Source organism: Linepithema humile, chromosome 1, assembly GCF_040581485.1.
Source record: "Linepithema humile isolate Giens D197 chromosome 1, Lhum_UNIL_v1.0, whole genome shotgun sequence".
NCBI lineage: Eukaryota > Metazoa > Arthropoda > Insecta > Hymenoptera > Formicidae > Linepithema > Linepithema humile.
In genome coordinates this window covers 3,526,099-3,545,606 of record NC_090128.1, presented here as the reverse complement: position 1 = coordinate 3,545,606, position 19,508 = coordinate 3,526,099, and the positions used below count along the sequence as shown (strand labels likewise).

The 19,508-nt window shown below is 39.9% G+C and overlaps 1 protein-coding gene across 10 annotated transcripts in view; it reads left to right on the top strand.

Moving 5' to 3' along the window:
- The window catches only part of Sh (Potassium voltage-gated channel protein Shaker), a 107,151-nt gene that overhangs the window by 37,343 nt on the left and 50,300 nt on the right, over nucleotides 1-19,508 (top strand). Inside the window, exons 1-2 of one of the 10 annotated variants that reach the window (XM_012370847.2) lie at nucleotides 1,157-3,533; nucleotides 5,600-5,689. The exons of 5 other annotated variants lie outside the window; for them this stretch is intronic. In XM_012370847.2, the coding sequence (XP_012226270.1) occupies nucleotides 5,664-5,689 (26 nt within the window). In that variant the 5' untranslated portion in view covers nucleotides 1,157-3,533; nucleotides 5,600-5,663. Of the gene's footprint in view, nucleotides 1-1,156; nucleotides 5,690-12,847; nucleotides 13,583-15,462; nucleotides 18,069-19,508 lie in introns of those variants that run through there. 4 more of the 10 variants (XM_067346978.1, XM_067346976.1, XM_067346977.1 and 1 more) reach the window with 4 other exon arrangements.

Below are 19,508 nucleotides of genomic sequence, written 5' to 3'. Positions count from 1 at the left end.
AGAGCTTCGACATTGCGACCGGATGAATCAAATGAACTTGGAAAGCTCTCGCAATTTAACGAGCTCAAATCTTATTTATGCACAATGTGTACCAATTTTATCAAGTTACTCTCTAGCCGAATTCTTGGCTTATTTGGTTCTCGAATTTAACTCAAAAATTAAAATTTTATTTTTAAGAAGTAAAATCAAGCTATTGTGCAAAAAATAAATAATTGAATTTTGCGTATTACATTGTACGTACATATTTTTGTACACACATGTCAGTAATACAAAATTATATAAAATATATAAAAGTATATTCTTATTTCGAAAATGGAGCGCGCTAGAATAGAAATGGTTAAAGTTTCTGAAATGGAAAGCGTTGAAAGATTTCAAGAGAAAAATTGTTTTTTTTTTTCAAAGTTTTTGTCAAGAATACGAATTCAATTCTCTAAATAAATTTCCTGACATTTTTGCTGGTGGGACGAATATATATGAATCATATGAATCCGCGCGTTATCCTTTGTCGAAGAAACCATTTTGGAACTGTCATATATCGAAATCTTCCCGCTCTTTTACCGCCACGTGAAACTTTAGAAATTTCCGAAAGTGAGCAAACGACTTTCTCCGCGATAGTTAACATGCAGGTGAACGAGAAGGGCAACGACGATAATGACGACTGTGAACTACGGCGAAAGAGGATTGAATCGGCAGAGAGGGGAATAGAGGTGGGGATCGGGACTCCCCCGGGAATCCCCGAAATGACTGCGACCGAGAAACGTTTGAGGATAATACGAGAGCCACTGGTCGGGGCGGGGGTGGATATCGACTTCGATGGCCGCGAAAGCCCACGCACGAGCAGCAGCAGCACGAACGGGCCGGGGGGAGGTGAAATGGAAGGTGGTTTCCACCCTTTTACCCCTCTCTCCCATACAAACACGTATCCGTCCGCACCTACACGAGCGTGCTGCAACCACGGTCGAACCACGTTGCGTGTACGCGAGAACATACAATACACGGAACACACATACACGTACAAACACACACACACATGCATATGTACAAACACACATATAAGAATGCACCGCCAACTCCAACCCTACCGAGAGGAAGGGTGCGCGCGAGAGAACGGGGGGTATCGCAGCCACGGTGGCGCCTCCGCAGAACGCCGCGGCGATTCCTGGCGGCGACCCTCGGCCGGCGCCTTCCACTGTACCTTCGCCATCCTGACGTCCGAAACGCGGGCATCGCGTTTTCGATCTCTTTGCCTCACTCCGCGTGTATCATCCGCGAACACCCACGCGTACATGAAGCCGTCCGTACGTGGTGTACGATGGCGAGCATGATCTCCGTCGAAGCTCTCGAAGTTGCCGCCTAAACGCGCGTCGCCGCGTTTCTCTTTCTCTTTCTCCACCTGACTCTCTCTTTCCCCCTCGCTTCTCTCGTCTTACCCGTTCCTCCCGCCACCACCCACCCGGCTGCGCCGCTTCTGGCGTCCCGACACGCACCACTCCGGCGATTCAGAAACCCACCGGGCTCGCTGTCGAAACGTGCTCGCACTTGGTGGACCAGTCTACTCCGCGCTGACTCCGGTAGTGTGACCTGTGACAGTGATCGTCCATACACCCCCCTTTCCCTCCCTCTCTTCTCGCGCTGGTCGGTTCGGACTCCTGCTCTCCCACCCACTTTAACTCTCTCCTCCCGCGTGCCCTTTCAGGCGGCACGCACCCTCCGCACTCCGGCGATCGACAAGGTTACGCAAGGCAGTCGCTAGCAACGTGGTCGTCGAGGTGGACCCGGCCGTGACTGAACAAAATACCGTGTAGTTGCCGCTATTAATTGTGTCGAGTGGTTCAATCTCGCTCCGGACTCCGCTCCCCTTAACACACGCCGTCCTCTCCTCGCTTTCCGTCCCGTTTCGAGATCGCGGTCTACGCGAATCGGAGATCCATGAATTCGTCACTGCGATCCAGATAGAGTGATGAACGTGATCTAGATAGGCTCATAGAACATGATCCGAATGGACTGATGGACCCGCCTGGTGGCGGGCACGATGAGCGAACTTCCGTTGTTATGTCGTTTGCCGCGTTTCGCCAAGTACGATGATGCATAGTGCCAAGTTCATCATGTGAGACGGCGCGGTTGAAGATAATTGTGGGTAAATTAATTCTTGATGTTGAAGAGATCTTCTTAGCATGAGTCTATTCAAGCATGCACTTACTGGCCTTTGATACTCGCGATTAAATATGCGCTCTACATTGAATGATCTAGATGTCACGTTTCGTGAACGCTTTTTGATCTTGCCAGTCAAAGACTTTCCTTCACGTTCAAAGATCGCCTTCGGATGAAACAGTAATCAGACTTGTAATTAAAAAGAAATGCGGTGAAAGATCTTACGATTTCATTCATATCGTACTCTGAAGTTTTTTAATCGTTTTCCGTCCTCCTCCAATTTTGATCTTTGACCAAGAGACTTTGTAGTTGAAGACTTAAAGATTTTTTAAAGAAGTGGAAACTAGGTTGGTAACCGATGGAATGCCGTAGACCCGTCTGCTACCCAGGAAATTACAAAAAAAACTTGCATCTTTATTTGTCCGATGCTCTATTTCTCATATTTGTATTTGACGTTTCCTCTTTCTTGGTCGTTTTTCCCGTCCTTGAATGCGTCTCGACACAGAACTCCACCGGATACGCTCGGTGAAAGTAATGGAAAAACGTGGTCGAAGGTGGACCCGTCTGGCGGCAAGATCGAATGGCCTTGTGGCGATCATTGATTGAGCAATCGTGTGAGTGAATCTTCCGGATCTCTCTTCGTCTTCCTAAAAAATACTTTGTCGCGACGGATGAAGAAGCATACGAATCAGCTCGTAACAAAAATATTTTCTTTATGTGTACATAAAATTGGAGAGACTTATTTTCGCATACGTTAATTAAAATACGTTTAGAAAGATTAAGACGGGATCAAAGCAGCCTTGAAGAGACTCACGCTTCGCGGTGGACTCGTCTGAATTCGTCCCGGAACAGATTTTCCAAGCGACATTACGCGTTACGTCACGGTCGCGTGACATCATCGAAGCGGAGCGTTTTCTCTCCCTTCCTCTCTCTCTTCCGATCCATTTGTCCCACCCGGACTTTCCATCTACGAACGCCGGAAGAAAGGCAAGAATTTTGTCATCGGATCAAACTGTTAAATAACACACACTCGCACAAAGTGATCGTTACGAGACCATTTGGAATTACGGTGGTTGATCTGTGCTCTGTTTCGCGCTCGATTACCCCGTCTCGTCGATCTGTGGGCGGATTTCGAAAGTGGAGGTTTTGTCGCGCACGTTTCCGGGCGCAATGGAATACTCGGACGGCAGCGTCGTCGTCGCCGCCGCCGCCGCCGTCGCCGCCGCCGACCCGGCCGTCGTCGCTGAGAGACATGTGACAGTGCGTGGTGACAGTGAACGGTACCGCTAATAAGTGGACGCGCGGTTAAGGTCCTGCGACGCGTGTGTGGGTGGCACACGCACTGGGCCTCTCGGTGGTGGTTAGACGCAACATGCGGGAAGGTACAATAGCGCGAGCCGCCACGGCGATCTGCTGGGCCATCGCCAGTTAGCCGCTGTACTTTTCTCTCCTTCTCTATCTATCTAGTTCTACATATATACAGAATATTCCGAAACTGTTGCATTTCTCTCATTAACTGTAGATCCTCGGATGCGTCTGAAGCTGACATTATTCTTAGCCGAGATTTGATTCGGAACTTCTGAACAAATAATTGTACCTTTCAAATGTTTGTTTCAATCTCTTTTCGCAATTAATTTTCATTCACTTTATTAATTATGTTCAGAAATTATATGCTTAATAGCATTCTAGTTATTGATTTACACCAGAATTCATCGCACTGTAATTATACATCTTCACAAGTTCTCGCTAAGGAAAAGTCAACTTTGAATTAATCAGAGAACCTGTAGTTGAAAGGAAATGCGATAGCTCTGGGACATACTGTATATAAGGATGTCCTGTAACAGGAAGGAAGTATATAAGTCGTAACGGTGCTCTGGGAGCTATTTTAGCCCGAGTCTTAATAACGTATGTGCCGAGGTAAATGGTTTGAGAGAGTAATCGGGTAGTTCTTTGAAAAGTGTTTATTGTCATTCGGCGCAATACTAAAAATGTTCATCTCACTTTCTCTTTCAATATCTTCCAGTATAATTAAAGTATTTATATCATAAAAATAAATTGAGTCATTAATATGAATTGAATCAATTATAAATAAAATAATTTTGCATTCATCTCTTTACCTATAATATAAATGTTATTCTTTTTTGTAAAATTATATAATCTGCGCGAAAATATAATAATTAATTATGTAATCCTTTTTATCAATTAGCTATTCTGTATATGTGTAAAGCATTTTATTATAGAATATAAAACTTTGAGGCAGCAAAATAAATTTAAAAATTTATAATTGTCACGCTGGAATCCTGTTATGGGTCATTCGATATACAAGAAAATTTGGAGATACTAGCGAAAATTTTGGAAGCGCATTAGAATATTCAATAATAATAGTGAAAAATTAATTTATTAAATCGATTTTTGCTTGTTAAAAATCTGTTGCAGCTATTATATTTTGAACATATTAAATATTTCAGTAATTAAATAAAATTAAAAAAAAATGTTTTCTCTATTGAGTTCGAATTAAAGTTGTGTCAAAGTAGAGGCCATTGTAAAGTAACAGCAGAACAAACTTTTACTTATTTACATTCTTGAAACTTTATTTGCCAAAGTTTTAAATTTGGTCAAGCCTTTTTAATATCGAATATCATCTTTTGCTAACTTCTGAGACATGTTTTATACATATAAAAAATATTCATTAATTAAATATTGGCTAGAATTTCATATAGAAATGTAAAATTTTATTATTTATTTCAGCAAAATTCAAAGTAACGCATTCAAAGCAGAATTCAGATAAACTTCATTTAATTGATTAATTTTTTTTTTTTGCAACCAGGCTAATGTGCATCGCCGAAATTTTAGATGGTAATTCCGAATTACTCTGTTTATACATATATATATATATATACTTTTTTCTACTTCTCTCTTTTATTACTTTTCTTACTATTTGACTTACTATTTAACCTTTCTTCTCTTCCTTCGTTTTTTATTGCGCTAGTTCGTTCTAGAGAGTACTTTTGGAAAACTTCTTTTCACTATTCCACTTATCTCTCTATCAGCTATCTCTTCTTTCGGCCCCGTTCGAAGTACGAATTAATATTCTTACAAATCAATAGTGGTTAGTACTGGAGTGAAATAGGATTTCTTTTATTCAAATCATCGTGCAATCTTATTTGAATATTTAAATAAAGTATAAGGGATCGTTTAAGTGTTGAATATTTAAATTACAAAACAGATTCGATAATAAACTTGATTATCATAGATATGTAACAGGATGTCACAAGAAGAAAAAAAAATGGAAAAAAAAGAAGAAAAATCTTTAGAGCCAAAATACAAGCGAAACTCGTCGAGTTTGTCCGCGGCTTGGATCTTCGGGCAGGGCCGCGACCTTTTTCCTTCCGTTGTCTCTCTAGTTACCTACTCTATAGCTCTATTCTGTCACCGCATGCCAAACTAGAGGACTCACCGCTCCGGACTGCTCCCCCTGCGAAAAAGCGACAAAGAGGCCGCCTCCATGCAACATGCAGATGATCCTGGTTGCTGGCGGGTGAGTCCATCATAGTTTCCCGACACAGCTACATGTACACATACATACATATATCGGTAATAATATACATGTATACGAGAGTAGCCTAATTTCCTTCTGTTACTATCCCTCCCCGTAACCTTCGCCCTTCTTCGTCCATTGTTTCTCTTTCGGTCCGTATTCTCGGCGCGCATTTAGCGTTAAATGGTTGTTCGAGCTAAAGCAGGAAACTATTAGGCTTGATTCAATTTCGGAGTTTGGTTCACGTATAGAATGCTTGGAAAGAAATGAGAAGCTTATACAGAGATGTACGCCCTCATTGGATTAGAGAGCGCCTGATTCTCCGTGAAATTTTAATTAGGCTTTAATGCAAGTCTTATCCCGGCTACATTCCTTTTTCGAAAAACTCGGAAGCTCATTGACCGATGTTTACGTGACGAATGACTCTTTAAATAATTCCACGAGACGTTTCTGACTTCCTGTTTTTGATGAAGCGGCTTTGAAGCACGTTTTTTACAGTGTTAGTGTGCCGGCGGGTGAGGCAATACTCCTGGGATCCGCCCTGCCTACGGTATGGTGTATGGTGTGAGGCATAAAAAGTCTGATAAAAAGCTCACATGATAAACAATTTTCCGGTTATCACTTGGCGTCACGCAATTTTTACATGGAATTAACTTTGTTTTCCACTAAAAGCGCAAACTGTAGAATTAACTTTTTAAATAGTGCAGCGAAAATTAAAGAAGATTATCTAAAGAGAGAAGTTACATTTTATCCTGAAAAAATCTCCGGAATCTCGAATAATATATTCTGGGAAAAAAAAAATTTTTTTTTTATAATAAGAAAAATTTTAATTTTTAAACATTTAGTCTCTTGAAAATCAAGAAAATTCTAGGTTCTGATTTCTGCAAACTGATACCTCTTGAATTTTAGAACCTTGTATTATATATTTGAATTTTAGACTCTTGAATTATGATATCCTTGAATTATATTCTTGAACTTTCTTTTCTACATCTTTGAGTTTTACTACACTTTTATTCCAAAAACTTTTGGATTTCAGATCGATTTAAAATCTTTATTGTTAGATATTTGAAGCTGATTTCTTTAAGAACTCCTATTCTTTTTTGATAATTGCTATTGTTTTTTCACACGTTGTTTTGCAAAAGGCAACACGAGATCTCGTCGTGTCGGGTTAAATCAGCCTGAGTTAAACTCGCCGAACTGCTCGTATAAGACGATCGTCTGTCATGCATATTCAATGTACACGCTTAATATGTTCTAAACAAGAGCGCAATTAAGGATTGGTATTGCGGTGTGAATGGATTGCGATAAATTGAAATGGGATAAAAGACGAATGCGTTTAATATATATTGAAAAATTAATAGAATCTTTTTCTCAATGGTGCAAAAAACATATTAATTATTTCTATTCTTTTAAAAGACAATAATAAATTTTTAACTCGATATTTTGCAAAATAATAAATATAGAATATCTTTAAGCTTAAGATCTTTAAGCTTTAACAAAAATATAAAGTTGTTAAATTTGCTTTTGTTCATAACGCCATCAAGATTAAACTACACACGGTCTGACATTATGAATTTATGTTTTACATGAAGTAAAATTTTTGCTTTTTAGTAAAATCTTGAATGATTTTTATGAATTAATAAATTATTAGAACGGTTTTTGGGCTTCTAGCCAATTCGAATTAATATTTTTGGTTTCGGAAACGTAGAAAGAGAGAGAGAGAGAGATATCGTAAATTTGTTTGCCAATTTGGTCTTTGATCATCGTGGCCATATCTGTGATGATAATGGCAGGTGTAATGCGAGTTTCACATGTTTCCCTTCACTTACACGTGTTTACATGACATGTTTACGGCGGAGGTGCCAAACCAGCTGTTCACCACGTGTGCGTACACGCATCAAGCGTCAGGCATTTGTTTTGACTGCCACTTATTTCAGTTTTACTCTATTTATCATGTTGAATAAATGCAAGTCTCGCGGAAAGCGCTATTACTCTTCGCTATACGTCGACGGAAGTGTATTAACAGACTGCAGGTGTATTAACGGAATTCCCGCCTGGAATTTCACATTGCCCTCCAACAAATAAAAGCCCTGTGCCAATTGTTCTCGACTTTTAACTCCTTCAATATCAAGTTTTTAATTTATTGGGAAAGTAGTTTCTTTTTTTACATAACTGCAGATACCATATTTTAAATCGTAAAATCTTTCTGTTAAAATAAAAAATAAAGACGTAATTGCGTTTTCAGCACTCGACGCGTAATTCGGAATATACGCAAAAGAAATTGACGCGAGATCAAAATTATATTTTATCGTATAAAGGAAATTGCGGCCGTTTTACGTGGCGTTTTTAATGAAATTCAATTTACACGTCATTTTCGGGGAATGCGTTAACATTCTCATGCGAGAACTCGCACTCGAACACCCACGTGTCGCTTTCCGAAGTGGGCCAATCCTAATTATCGTAATGACGGATCGCCTGCCGAAGTTTTAAGGATTATTATAACTTTGCTCGCGCACAGCGTGTTAATTAAACTTTCTCTAAAATAAACGCAGTTTACGTTTAAATTATACCCGTTTGCCCGAGATATCGTTTTTTGTTGGAAATCATTTGTGGCGTGGAAGCTTTGGTTTACAATTAAATCAATTAAACCGCGAGTTTGCTATGCGCGCATATGTTACTTTCAAAGTATTAATTAATCTTCATCTCTCGATATACATATACACCTTTAATCAACGCTTCGGGATTTTCACTGACGTTTAATTCTGATGTTTCATTTACCATTCGACCAATGATTGCATTATCCAACTGATTCTGTCCGATTTCTAATCAATCGATTGTACAGTACCGACGATATTGATGCACGTCTAAGTGTATCGGTATCGAGACACTGGTCAACTTCATCAGGCGAGTACTCGGTTGAGAGCGGGATACAGTTCTCGAAACGTATATTCACAGGGGGGACAACAACCTCGGTCAATGCGGTTTGGTCGATCGTTCGCAACGCGATCGATCCTGGTCTCCCGAGGTCCTCGACGAAGGACCTCGAAGATCCGACCATTACCGCCGAGGACGGCGAAACACGAAGCTTATTAAGCGTGCATGCGGTCGACTCCGACGCAGTGCCGCACATGCGCTTTGCAACTTTTCTAAAATAATTTAAACGGCAGAGTGATAAAGTCTTACTATCGGCATACATATTTGTTAGAAAAAAAATCGGGCTATTTTTGTAATTATTAGTCGTATAACAGTGTTATTGAATATTCTGCATATTTATTACATGCCCAAATATTCGCAAATATATATTTCTGGTTTATTGCGAATATTCATCTATATCGGCGTTCATTTTAATTTGTTCAATTACACAGGATTCACCGATAGATTAAAAAAAAAGTTATTAGCCAAATATTTTTCCAAGTTTTTCGAGTGTTTTGCACTCGACGTGAATCTTTGTTATTACACGCGCCATTTCACACGTTGTCGGCTAGAACGAAAATCGCGTAAGAAATAAACAAATTGCGAGTGAATGTTTATGTTATACGCGACGAGAAGCGCGACGCCGAAAAGGCGCCGTTGATTCATTCCTTTGGAGCAACCTAAGGCGCGTGTCCTCATCGAAAACGGCGCCGCTCTGTGTCCTTACGAGAGCGCGCTTCCTCGAGCTCGATTGGAAAATAGGTCACTGGGTGCCGAAATCGATAAGCGATCCGCCGTACGCGCTGCATGGTATAAACTGCATTATCGACAATTCTCCAAAGGAAATCCTGACCTTCGCCCGGACGGATGGCGCGGCGTATCCTCTGATCAGGAAGGATATGCGTTGCGTGTCCGAGAGATGCTCAGATAAAAATAATAATATAATAATTCACATAAATGGATTTCGCAGCGGCACAGATTGTGTAAGTCAAAACAAATGCCAAACGAATGCGTATAAATCTGAAAGATTTGTGAAATGGTTGGATAGCGATTAAACAACATCATTTAATAATACAACAACGTTTAACAATATCTCTGCTATACTAAAAATAATTACGAAAAGTGTATGCTGGTCGCGAGACATTATTTCTTCGCTGTTTATTAATAATGCGAATAAATATCACGATATTTTCCCATATGGTACTTTTTGTTTTCAGTTTTCCATAAATAAAACTTTGCCAATTAATTATGTCGAGTGCATACTTCTTCTTTCTAGTAATGTGATAAATTCCTGTCAAGCACGTTAATATAATTCTCTTCTGCCGTGCAGCGAAAGCCATTTTTAAAACTTGTCCGCACTTGTCGTACGGAAGGTATCTATATTTTGTTTGCCGGCGTGTGTACACATCTACTTTGCCGGCCCGTTTTACGGACGTTAGCTACTTTGTCTTGCCGCGGAGGTATCTATATTGGCTATCTCTACACACGAACGTATTTACTCCCGTTTGTCCGCATCTATGTATCTACTTACTAGGGTAACTATTCGTGAAATCGAATTTATGTTGCTACTTGTTGGTCGCCGGATTTGTTTGCACGAAATACGACTCTTCCGGTTCATTTAATACGAACATGCGTTGTCAACATCGGAGTATTTATAAAAAAAAAACAGATTATTTTTTAATGAAACGACATTTTTAAATTGCAAGTAGAGAAAGAGCGAAATATTAAGAATAAGATTATAAATATTAAGAATAAGATATTCTGATTGCCACCGCAAGTTTTGCTGATCGAGCGGATTCGTAATAGCCGTCCGAATGCGGCGGCATCTACTTAGCCGTGAAAGCGAGTTTAAGCGCACATTTATTCCACGTCCTGGCGTTTGAGATTCGCTCGTTTATATCCTTTGAGCGTACAGAGAAGGACAGAGAAAGAGAGAGAGAGAGAGAGATGCGTCAAGCACCGTCTGACTATGCACAAATATAACTACTTAAGCATGAAATCGAATTTTCGTTCGTATACGTCGCATTTGTTTAAAGGAACTTTCATTCGGAATCAAAGATAATCTAGTAACGCGCTTTCTCGAGGTATCTGAAGAAATATTGTTATTTATGGTTTAATGTACGAACAACTAATGGCGTCATAAACTGTACAAGTTTTATATACAAGTTAGTTCTACGACTGAAAATAAAATAGCTACGATTTAAATTTTCTTGCAAAAGTTTCTAACTTTTCTATGAAAAATTGTACTTGTTAAAACTTATTATGCAACATACCATTTACTTATTAACAATAAGAAATTACACCGGTTGTTCTTTTGCGTTATGCTTTAATAATTCAGAAAATTCAGGTATTCTATTTTGAAAAATTGATTATAAAAACATTTTATATTTTATTATACAGAAATTTATAAAAACTTTTCAACTATAAAAATATGCATGCAAAATTAAAAAAATTTGCAAACTCTTTAAAAAAATTTTTAATAGCAGATCACTCTTGTTGTGCTATAGAATGGCGCGTACTTCTTTAAACCACAGAAAGAGAGAGTGAGTGAGAGGAGAACTTAAGTTAATAATATACTTCAGCGATGTAATTTCACGGACAATGTCCCGCAGAAATCCGTATGCGGAGCGAGATTTGCATACTGGCCGAATGTAGGGAGATGGGCGACGTTTGCGCAGCACCGAATTATCGTGGAAGTCCAATTAACGCCGAAGCTTATTGCTCATAGATTTTGCGCGCGTACTGGCAGACTCGTCCGGCATTCGCTTTATGCGTTTATCCTTCGAGTGAATGGCAACTAGCGCACACCCACGCGACGGACACACTCAATTCTGCGGCCAAATTTGCGTCACCGCTTATGTCTTTTTGTCGCTTGTATGCGGTGTCGCTCTGATCAATAAAAACGTCATTCGATGCGTGTCGCATCTCTCTTGGCAGTCCCATTTTGCACTCGAGCAGACGATAATACTTGTTATGACTCAACCGGTTACGATCAATTGCCCGCTTGTGGCGGGCCAGCATCGACATTCTTGAGCAATCTCGCGCGCGTAAACACGATAATAATTTACATTGCAAACAATGAAAAGCAGAAAGAAAAATAGTGAATTACCGAGAGAATTTTTCAGATATTAAGAGTGCGATCTCATAAGCTCTGGATTCTCGCTATGTCACTCGGAAGCGAAGGCTAACCCTTGACCGTAACTCGCCCACGTATAGATGGCACTTATCTGCCCTTGGATTTTATATTAAACTATTATTAGCTGCTAGCAAGTGTTCAATGGGGTGAACGACGAGAATTTCGAGATTATAAAGCCTATCATAGTGAACGTCGACTTTTTACGATAAAGGCGCTTCTGACCTTTGTCGACGGCACAAATATTTACCTTATGAAATTGCGAATTCACAAAAATTTTTTTTTCACAATGCAATATTTTAACATTATATTTACATAATGGTTTTGCGTCCCTTCCCCGTTTCTGTTTTTAAATTAAAATATCTGATAAATGTATGATGCGGAAAAAGAAAATTACTCAATATTAGAAAAATATATTAGAAATATCGTTTTCTTTGAGTCGAGCTTAATGCACAGTACGCATTAAGTTTGTAAGAAGCAGACCTCGGTGAAGTTATAGCCGGTCTATCGATATTGGCCGATATTAATAGATGATGGAAATACAGCCGGGACTAAATTTACTTGTATCAATAACACCAACCGAAAGCCTCTACTCTTTGCATTGCTACGCGCACGTCGCGGCAATTTGATACTGCGGCTTCTTATGGAGGCGTTACTTCGCAGGCTCGATATATATTAATTTTCTCGTCTGCACTCGCAATAAACGGCGCAATATGGCTCGATCGTTCACACGCGGCGCAGTTATTACGTTTAATAAATAGCGAGGGAAAATTTATCCGACTACGCGCTCTGAGTGATGTTTTCGAGGACAGCAAGCAGAATTAAAAGAATTTTTATATTTCGGGAGATTCGGCATGCGTATAAATTGACTTACGGAGCGATTTACTTGGATTTGCGGATTCGCGCCGCGATGACACTTCCGGTCGACGGTGTAGGCGTCCCGCTGTCACGTTCTTCGCCTTCGTCTGCCCTTTTCCCTGGATTCCCACGGGGGACCGGCCGGATACGCTTGGATCGTCTTCGGTGCACGAGTGCGGAAGGAATATCGAGCTAGCGATGTAAGGGGCGCCTCGTGGGTTGTGCCCCTGCAGGGGTGGAAACGTGACGTTCGGGATACGCGCGGGGGGGTCGTTAGTGGGAGGCGATCGTGTCGCGGTGGTGGAAGTCGCTTGGGTGGACTTGGAAGGACGGCGTGGCACGCGCCTTCAACAAACTAAGGCAGCCACGCTGCCGGCCGGTCGTCTTCTCGCCACCCTCTTGCGAGTCGCGATAGTCATCCGGGGGGTTGCGTTCGCGAGGGAGGGGTGGCTACTAGTCCACTGCGCGATTAACCCGTTTTCACCCCCGCGTTCCTCGCTCCGTCCCTTCCGGAGTTCTGGAATTCTGAATGCGGTTGACAGTATCAGTACAGCCTTTGTGTGATTAGCAGCTGCGTTGCAGCGATCTCGAGTGAGCAAGCGCTAGTAAACGCGGAGATATGATAAAAATGGCACACGCACAAGCTGCGAAGAGAAAATTATAAAAACACCCCGTTATTTGAATTAGCCAGTAACGACTATCTTATTTCGATGCATACACGTCGGGGTAGATAAATAATTCGGGCGAAAGCGGGTTAATGCGCATAAAATAAAACAATCGCGTGTTGAGTTTTTCTAAGTGTCAACGTGCATCATGTCGGGCACGTTTAGTGATCGTGATCGAGGGTGCGTTTGATGGAAGAGTCGCGGCGTGATCGTTTTTCGATGGTGCATCATTTAAGTAGACTGAATAGAGTATTCGCGAGTGCATTGTTTGAAAACGACGTGTATCGTGTTGTCTTCAGTAATTGTGATCGTAAATTGCTTTTGGTAAAGATTTTATTTTGTTGTTTTTGAGAGATATAGATTTTGAGAATTAAAAACGTATAGAAAATACACTTATGGTTATAAAAATCCTCGATTACAATTGTCCGGCGTAAATTAACAATACAACGTTAGTAACAAAATACAACAATGGCTGAGGCATCCACTAGCAATTTTAATACGTAAATGACACACGTGCATCATTCATGTTTTTTATCAAATTTGTTTAATATTTAATATGCAAATTTTATTAAATTTTTTAAAATATTAAAAAAATTGTGTGTACTATTAAAAAGGCTAATATAAAAGCCAAAGACGCAGTTGTCAATGTGTTAATTAAGTTATGTTTCAAATAATACTTTACAAACGTTTCAATTCTTAATCAAATTATCTTCAGTGGAGGATGTGATTTGATTTAAAGCGAACTATTTAATTTTTTAAATATGTAATAATTTTCTAGAATTCTCAAACCATGTGTCTAAGTTTTTTGAGCATTTCGTGATACTCTTAAAAGTCAGTCCAGACACGAATAATTCATGCGTGTCATTTAAGAATGTCAAAAATATACTTGCCATATAAAGCTTTATACGATTCTTTTTTTAAAACCGGATAAAACTGTCGAGAAGATAAAGAAACGCGTTTTAAATATGTATGAAATATTTTAAAAAGTAATTATCACACGCGATACTTGTCGTGCGTGAAACAATAGCGTTATCGCGCGCTTGATTCTCATTGCGATGCTCGATATGGTCGTCGACAGTCCGTATGGTTAATAGCCATTTTGCGCGCCAATTAAAACAGCAACGCTGTTACGCCGGATACGATCTGCGGAATGAATGCGATTTAATGCGAGATTTATCGGCACCGATAAATTGTGTTGCGCGGTCACGCGAGTCCGCGCTTCTTAAATTCGGGCAATCTCACGTTTTCGTTATCGAATACGATCCAGTAAGCGGACATGTTTGATGTGTAGCAGGGATAAAACGTGTCGTTTGCCGCCTATTAACACTGATAAGAAATCTTGCGCCACACTGTATCTGCAATTTTGCGCGATCTCTGGCTTACTTTTACGACTTTCAACGACTTAGTAATTTTTTTAACGGAAGTTTGTAATTTCTTCAACAGCACATTCTCTTTCGGTAGAGCTTATATGGATACCGCGAAAGAGCAAAACTTTGGCGTCATTAATTATTTATTGACTCTCAGTGGCCGGAATTTGCTGTCGATAACGGACATTTGTCATTAATCGTCACGCAAATTATGGCGAGGACGTGATCGCAGTTTCCGTCTGCCGGAACGAAAGAAACGAGAGGGCGGCTGTTATTCGCGTAATTCACAAATTGATTCACACGTGCATGAAGAATTGTAACGCGCACTGCTTGATTCATTGTTGCACGCGAATTAGCGCATCGTCGCGTAATTCGGCGGCAATCAATCGCGAGATGCGGTTAACTCACTTTGCTGCATTCCCTTTGATTTATTTTCCTATGAAGAGTGTTCAAAAATTCACGGATGTCTTTTTAATGACAGATTTGTTGAAATCGATTTTTTTTTAGCAAGAATGTCGAAAAAGGTCATTTGTCGCATCTTTTAAATTTTTAGCATTGTATTTTAAAATTTTTAGCATTGTATTTAAAAATTTTTAATATTGTATTTTTAGCGAAGCTTTTAACTGAAATTTTAAGTGAAGTTTATTAGAATTAATTGAAAAATACATTTGTTACTACTATTTATTTATCACTTTAAAGCTCAATTTGTTTGCGGAAAAAAATTCCTTTTTAAATGCTGATAAATTATCGAGTGGCTCGATATTTTCGAAAATCAGCAAATTGTAATTGTGGAAGATTTGTCGTTAAAAGAAATTCGTAAATTTTGCGATACTCTCTATGTAGGATATATAGAGTTGCGCAATTTCTTTTTTTTTTTTTTCTTCAAGACATCGATAGTTTCCAAGTTACAATGAATCATTCTTTCTTTTCTCTTATATATAATTGAATAATGTTAAACATCGAGAAGAACATCCTATAAATAACAACCATTTTAATTTTCATATTTAATTGCAGCAATTAGCATTGCACATTTTTCTTTTTGACGTATTTAGAACTTTTGAGCGCGGACTGTCGTCTCTCGTTAATGTTTACTCTCTTTCGGATGCGTTGGAGTATGCCCAGTTAGCAGAATACTGCCCCATCTATCATATATAGTGCACTTTGCAAATCAACTAATTGCATCTTGCTATCGAGCATTCTACGCGCGCCAATTCGGTAGCAGTAATAAACGCGCATGCACGCACATTCGTCCATTTAATCTTCGCGACAATTTTTCTCTTCAACGAAGTGCATGATTCTCGCGATGAATAATTTTTCCATTTTTTATTTGCTTGCGAGAGCTATTGGTAATTTTTAATACCTTCATTAGGGAAGTATCGATTACAAGTTGGAATAAATAAAGTACGCTGAAGCTAGAACGCTCCGCGCGGATGAACGCACACACGTTCTTCTCGGATTAGAAGAAAGATAAAGAAGTCGCTTCTTACCGCTTCTTCGAGGTCGCCAATTGTAATTTCGCCGTCAATCAGTCGCGACTCGGCGTCACGACTCTAGAATTTCCGCGAGTACGCGAGCGCGCGCCGACGAGCGAAAACGTGTCACGGCCGATCGAACCACGTGTGTATAAACGCACAATGGCATAACTTACATGCCGTTGTACCTGCGATCAGAGTATAATGTAATCGTAAGTGTCCAACAATTGACTCTTGTTAAAAGGGAAAGCGTCAACATTCTATTTCTCGCCGCGAGCGAATTTCTGAGCGAATTCTCTCAATTGTTTACTTCGTTTACTTGATTGTACAATTTTTGGTCTTTATTTTTACTTTTTTTTATCAAGTTCTATTTAAGCATTGCTAAATAAATGACAGTGTGAACGAATTTATCTTATCACTTCATAACAGACCATTTCATCGCGAATTGCGATAATGGTGAAAAAGTGTTCTCCGTGATAACTAAAATTATTTTCAAAACCAGTTGGAAAAATTACGAAGTTTTCAGATGGTACGGTAAATTTTTTTACAATATTGTATCAAGTGTATCGCGCTTTCGTGACCAAAGTCGGTCGATCAAAGCTCGCGTTGTCGCCACGGAAAAGCGAGCGGTGGCATCGTAAAATCGCGCCGAATAGTGTGTCCGAGTTGCGAATCCATTTGCGTTCGGTTTCCGGTCGCTTTCATATTGACATTGCGTGCTCGCGATTGGTTTCGACGAAATGGAATAGAGCAGGCGATGAAAAAATTGGATAGCGCTCGGCCGGCGTTTTTTTGCCGATTTTAAAGTAAAGTTTCATAATTTACGATGGTTTTCGTGAGTTATTTTACAAGGAAAAATAGAAAACGAAACATTTTGTCACGTCTTATTTCTACTAATTAGTGTGGCGATGCAATAAATGTATCAGCCAAATAAATAACTCAAAAGATCATCTATACAGGGTGGGCCATTTTAATCCATCCACGTATATCTCCGCACTCAGTTTTTGCTCCGCTTTTCTTTCCGTTCTCTGTTTCGCTGTTTGTAAAACTCGAAAACTGGAGTGAGAATTTCCGACGCTTGTAATTAAAATGTAGTTTTGCAATAAACTTTGACAAAACGGCCTCGACTGTGTTTGACGCGTGTAAATCGACTTCACGATTGCGTCGCCGACGTGTCGCCGTATTATTATGCCCGAACGTACGAACCAAGCAAGAAAGATGTGATTTCAATTTTGTCCATTTTTTTCTAGATTTTCCTTTAGCTTTCCTAAGTTTCTGTATTAATCAAAGAAAAGTTTCGTTGTTTGACGTAAAAAAATCGACGCATTTCAAAGCAAGTTTTCCCATCTACTGAAACTTTGCATGCGCTGATGAGAGGAGATAAAAAGTGATAATGATTTCACAGAACAAGAACCATTTATATAAGAAAATCTGTGTCTCGCATGTCTTGCTATTCACATACTATATTTTACGGATCTAGAATTATTTTAACGAGGTGCGTTGACCTTTTTGTCAAACAGCGTGTATATTAAAATTAAAATTGCTCATGGATGCCAAAAAGAAATAAGGATCCCGTCGCGATGCACCTAGCTTGAACTCAGCTCAATTAACGCGAATCTGAGGTTAGAGTTCAAGGGCGGAATTAGAAGGAAGGTGGACTCGTCCGCTTATGGAAGCGCGCAGCACGTCGGTCGTCGCGTCAAGAGCGAGACGGGCGAGTGCTCGTTCGGAAATCCTGCCTGAAAATAGAAGCGTCCGCACAATCGAGGCGTTCCGCGCACGATGACGCTGAACGGGAATCCGCGGCGCTCGTAGCAGCGTCCAGCAGGAAGATTATGAGCCTGATAAGGCTCTCTAGATTGCCGGCGCACGTGGAGATTGAGGTATGGCCGCGGTAGCTGGCATCTATGGCATCTCAGAGGAACGACACACCAGATACTCCGATCATCGTGACAGGCACCGTGATCAGATGTGAGTTTTGGGAAAGGCACGATAAGCATTCCCGTGAAGGGAAAAAAAGAACGGATTCCGTGGGCGAAGAATTTTCGGGGTGGAAGTATTTACAGATGTTTGATAAAAAACCGGGAGGGATTCTTTTACGCTGGCAAAAAATAGCTATCGATCGTACTTAAAATATTCAGTTTTTACGGTTTATTTTTGTATCATCACAATGGATTTTTTTGTACTTTACTCGTGGAATTCATCCTGGAATTGGTCCACCGTAAGCCGTCTGAAAAAAATGCTCGTACGCTTGAAATTATGCGGACGAGAAACCGAGATTTTTCTCTTAATAAGCAAAAGACTGGGGACTGGAAGGATTAACTTGCACGGGCGTACCCGAACGCGGGGAGCTATAAATATAGACACCCCTTTGGCGCACCCTCACCACGACTACGTCAACGTGGAACGACGGGTGCCGCGTTTAAGAATTCATCTCGCGCCGGGAAGAAAACTTCTGCCGTTGTTGCACCGCGCGCGGACGTCATTTGCGCGCTTACCTTAAAGACCGCAACAAATATAGCCGCCGTTATAAATATATGAAACTCATATCTCGCGCAGTTCTTGCTCCGCACTTTGCTGGAAAAACTGCATAAGAAAAAGTTACAACTGGCAGATGTGGACATAACTATAGTCTGTATTCCTAAGATTTGAAATTTTACCGCATGATAATATCGGAAGTTCTGTAATGTGGAAATACAATGTTTTTTCCTTCGCAAACGCAATATGGAAAATTTTTTAAGTTGAGGAAAAATTAATTTATCTTTATATCTTGAATGATTCAAATCGTACTTTTAAAAAGAATTAAGATATCGAAGAAATCGTCGATTATTTAAGATATCGGTATAAATTGATTCTATCTTGATTTGAGAAGCGTTTCAATTATGTTTGTGAAATGCTATAAAATAAGAAAATCGGAACTATTACTATCTGGATAGACTGATAAAAAGTAACTTGTATTGAAATTTGCCACACAGCATCGTGCCAAGGTACTGAACTGTAAAGGTCCCGCTTCTTGTTTTCGAAGGACGAGGATTTATTGCCCTGCAGCAAGTTTAGAGAGCGATGTTACTCTTGGCGATAATTAAATCGACGCAGAGACGCGAATAGTAAACTCAAATGTAGCGGAAGTAGCGGACGTCCCATTTACACAGACATAATTCTTTGAGAATAAGTGGGGCAATGTTTGACATATATGTTGTTTAGTTTATTGATGCATATAATTTTATATCGCATTTTGCCATTAACCTCGGAGAAAATGTTAAACTGCGCTTTTCTCATTCTCACGAACAAAAGATTAATTTAATCTGAAGCTAACTCACTAATGAAGCTAGATAAAACTGTTCATAAGACAATGTACTTAGCATATAATTGTCATGTAAGGATGAAATATCTTTCGAACATAGCACAGCG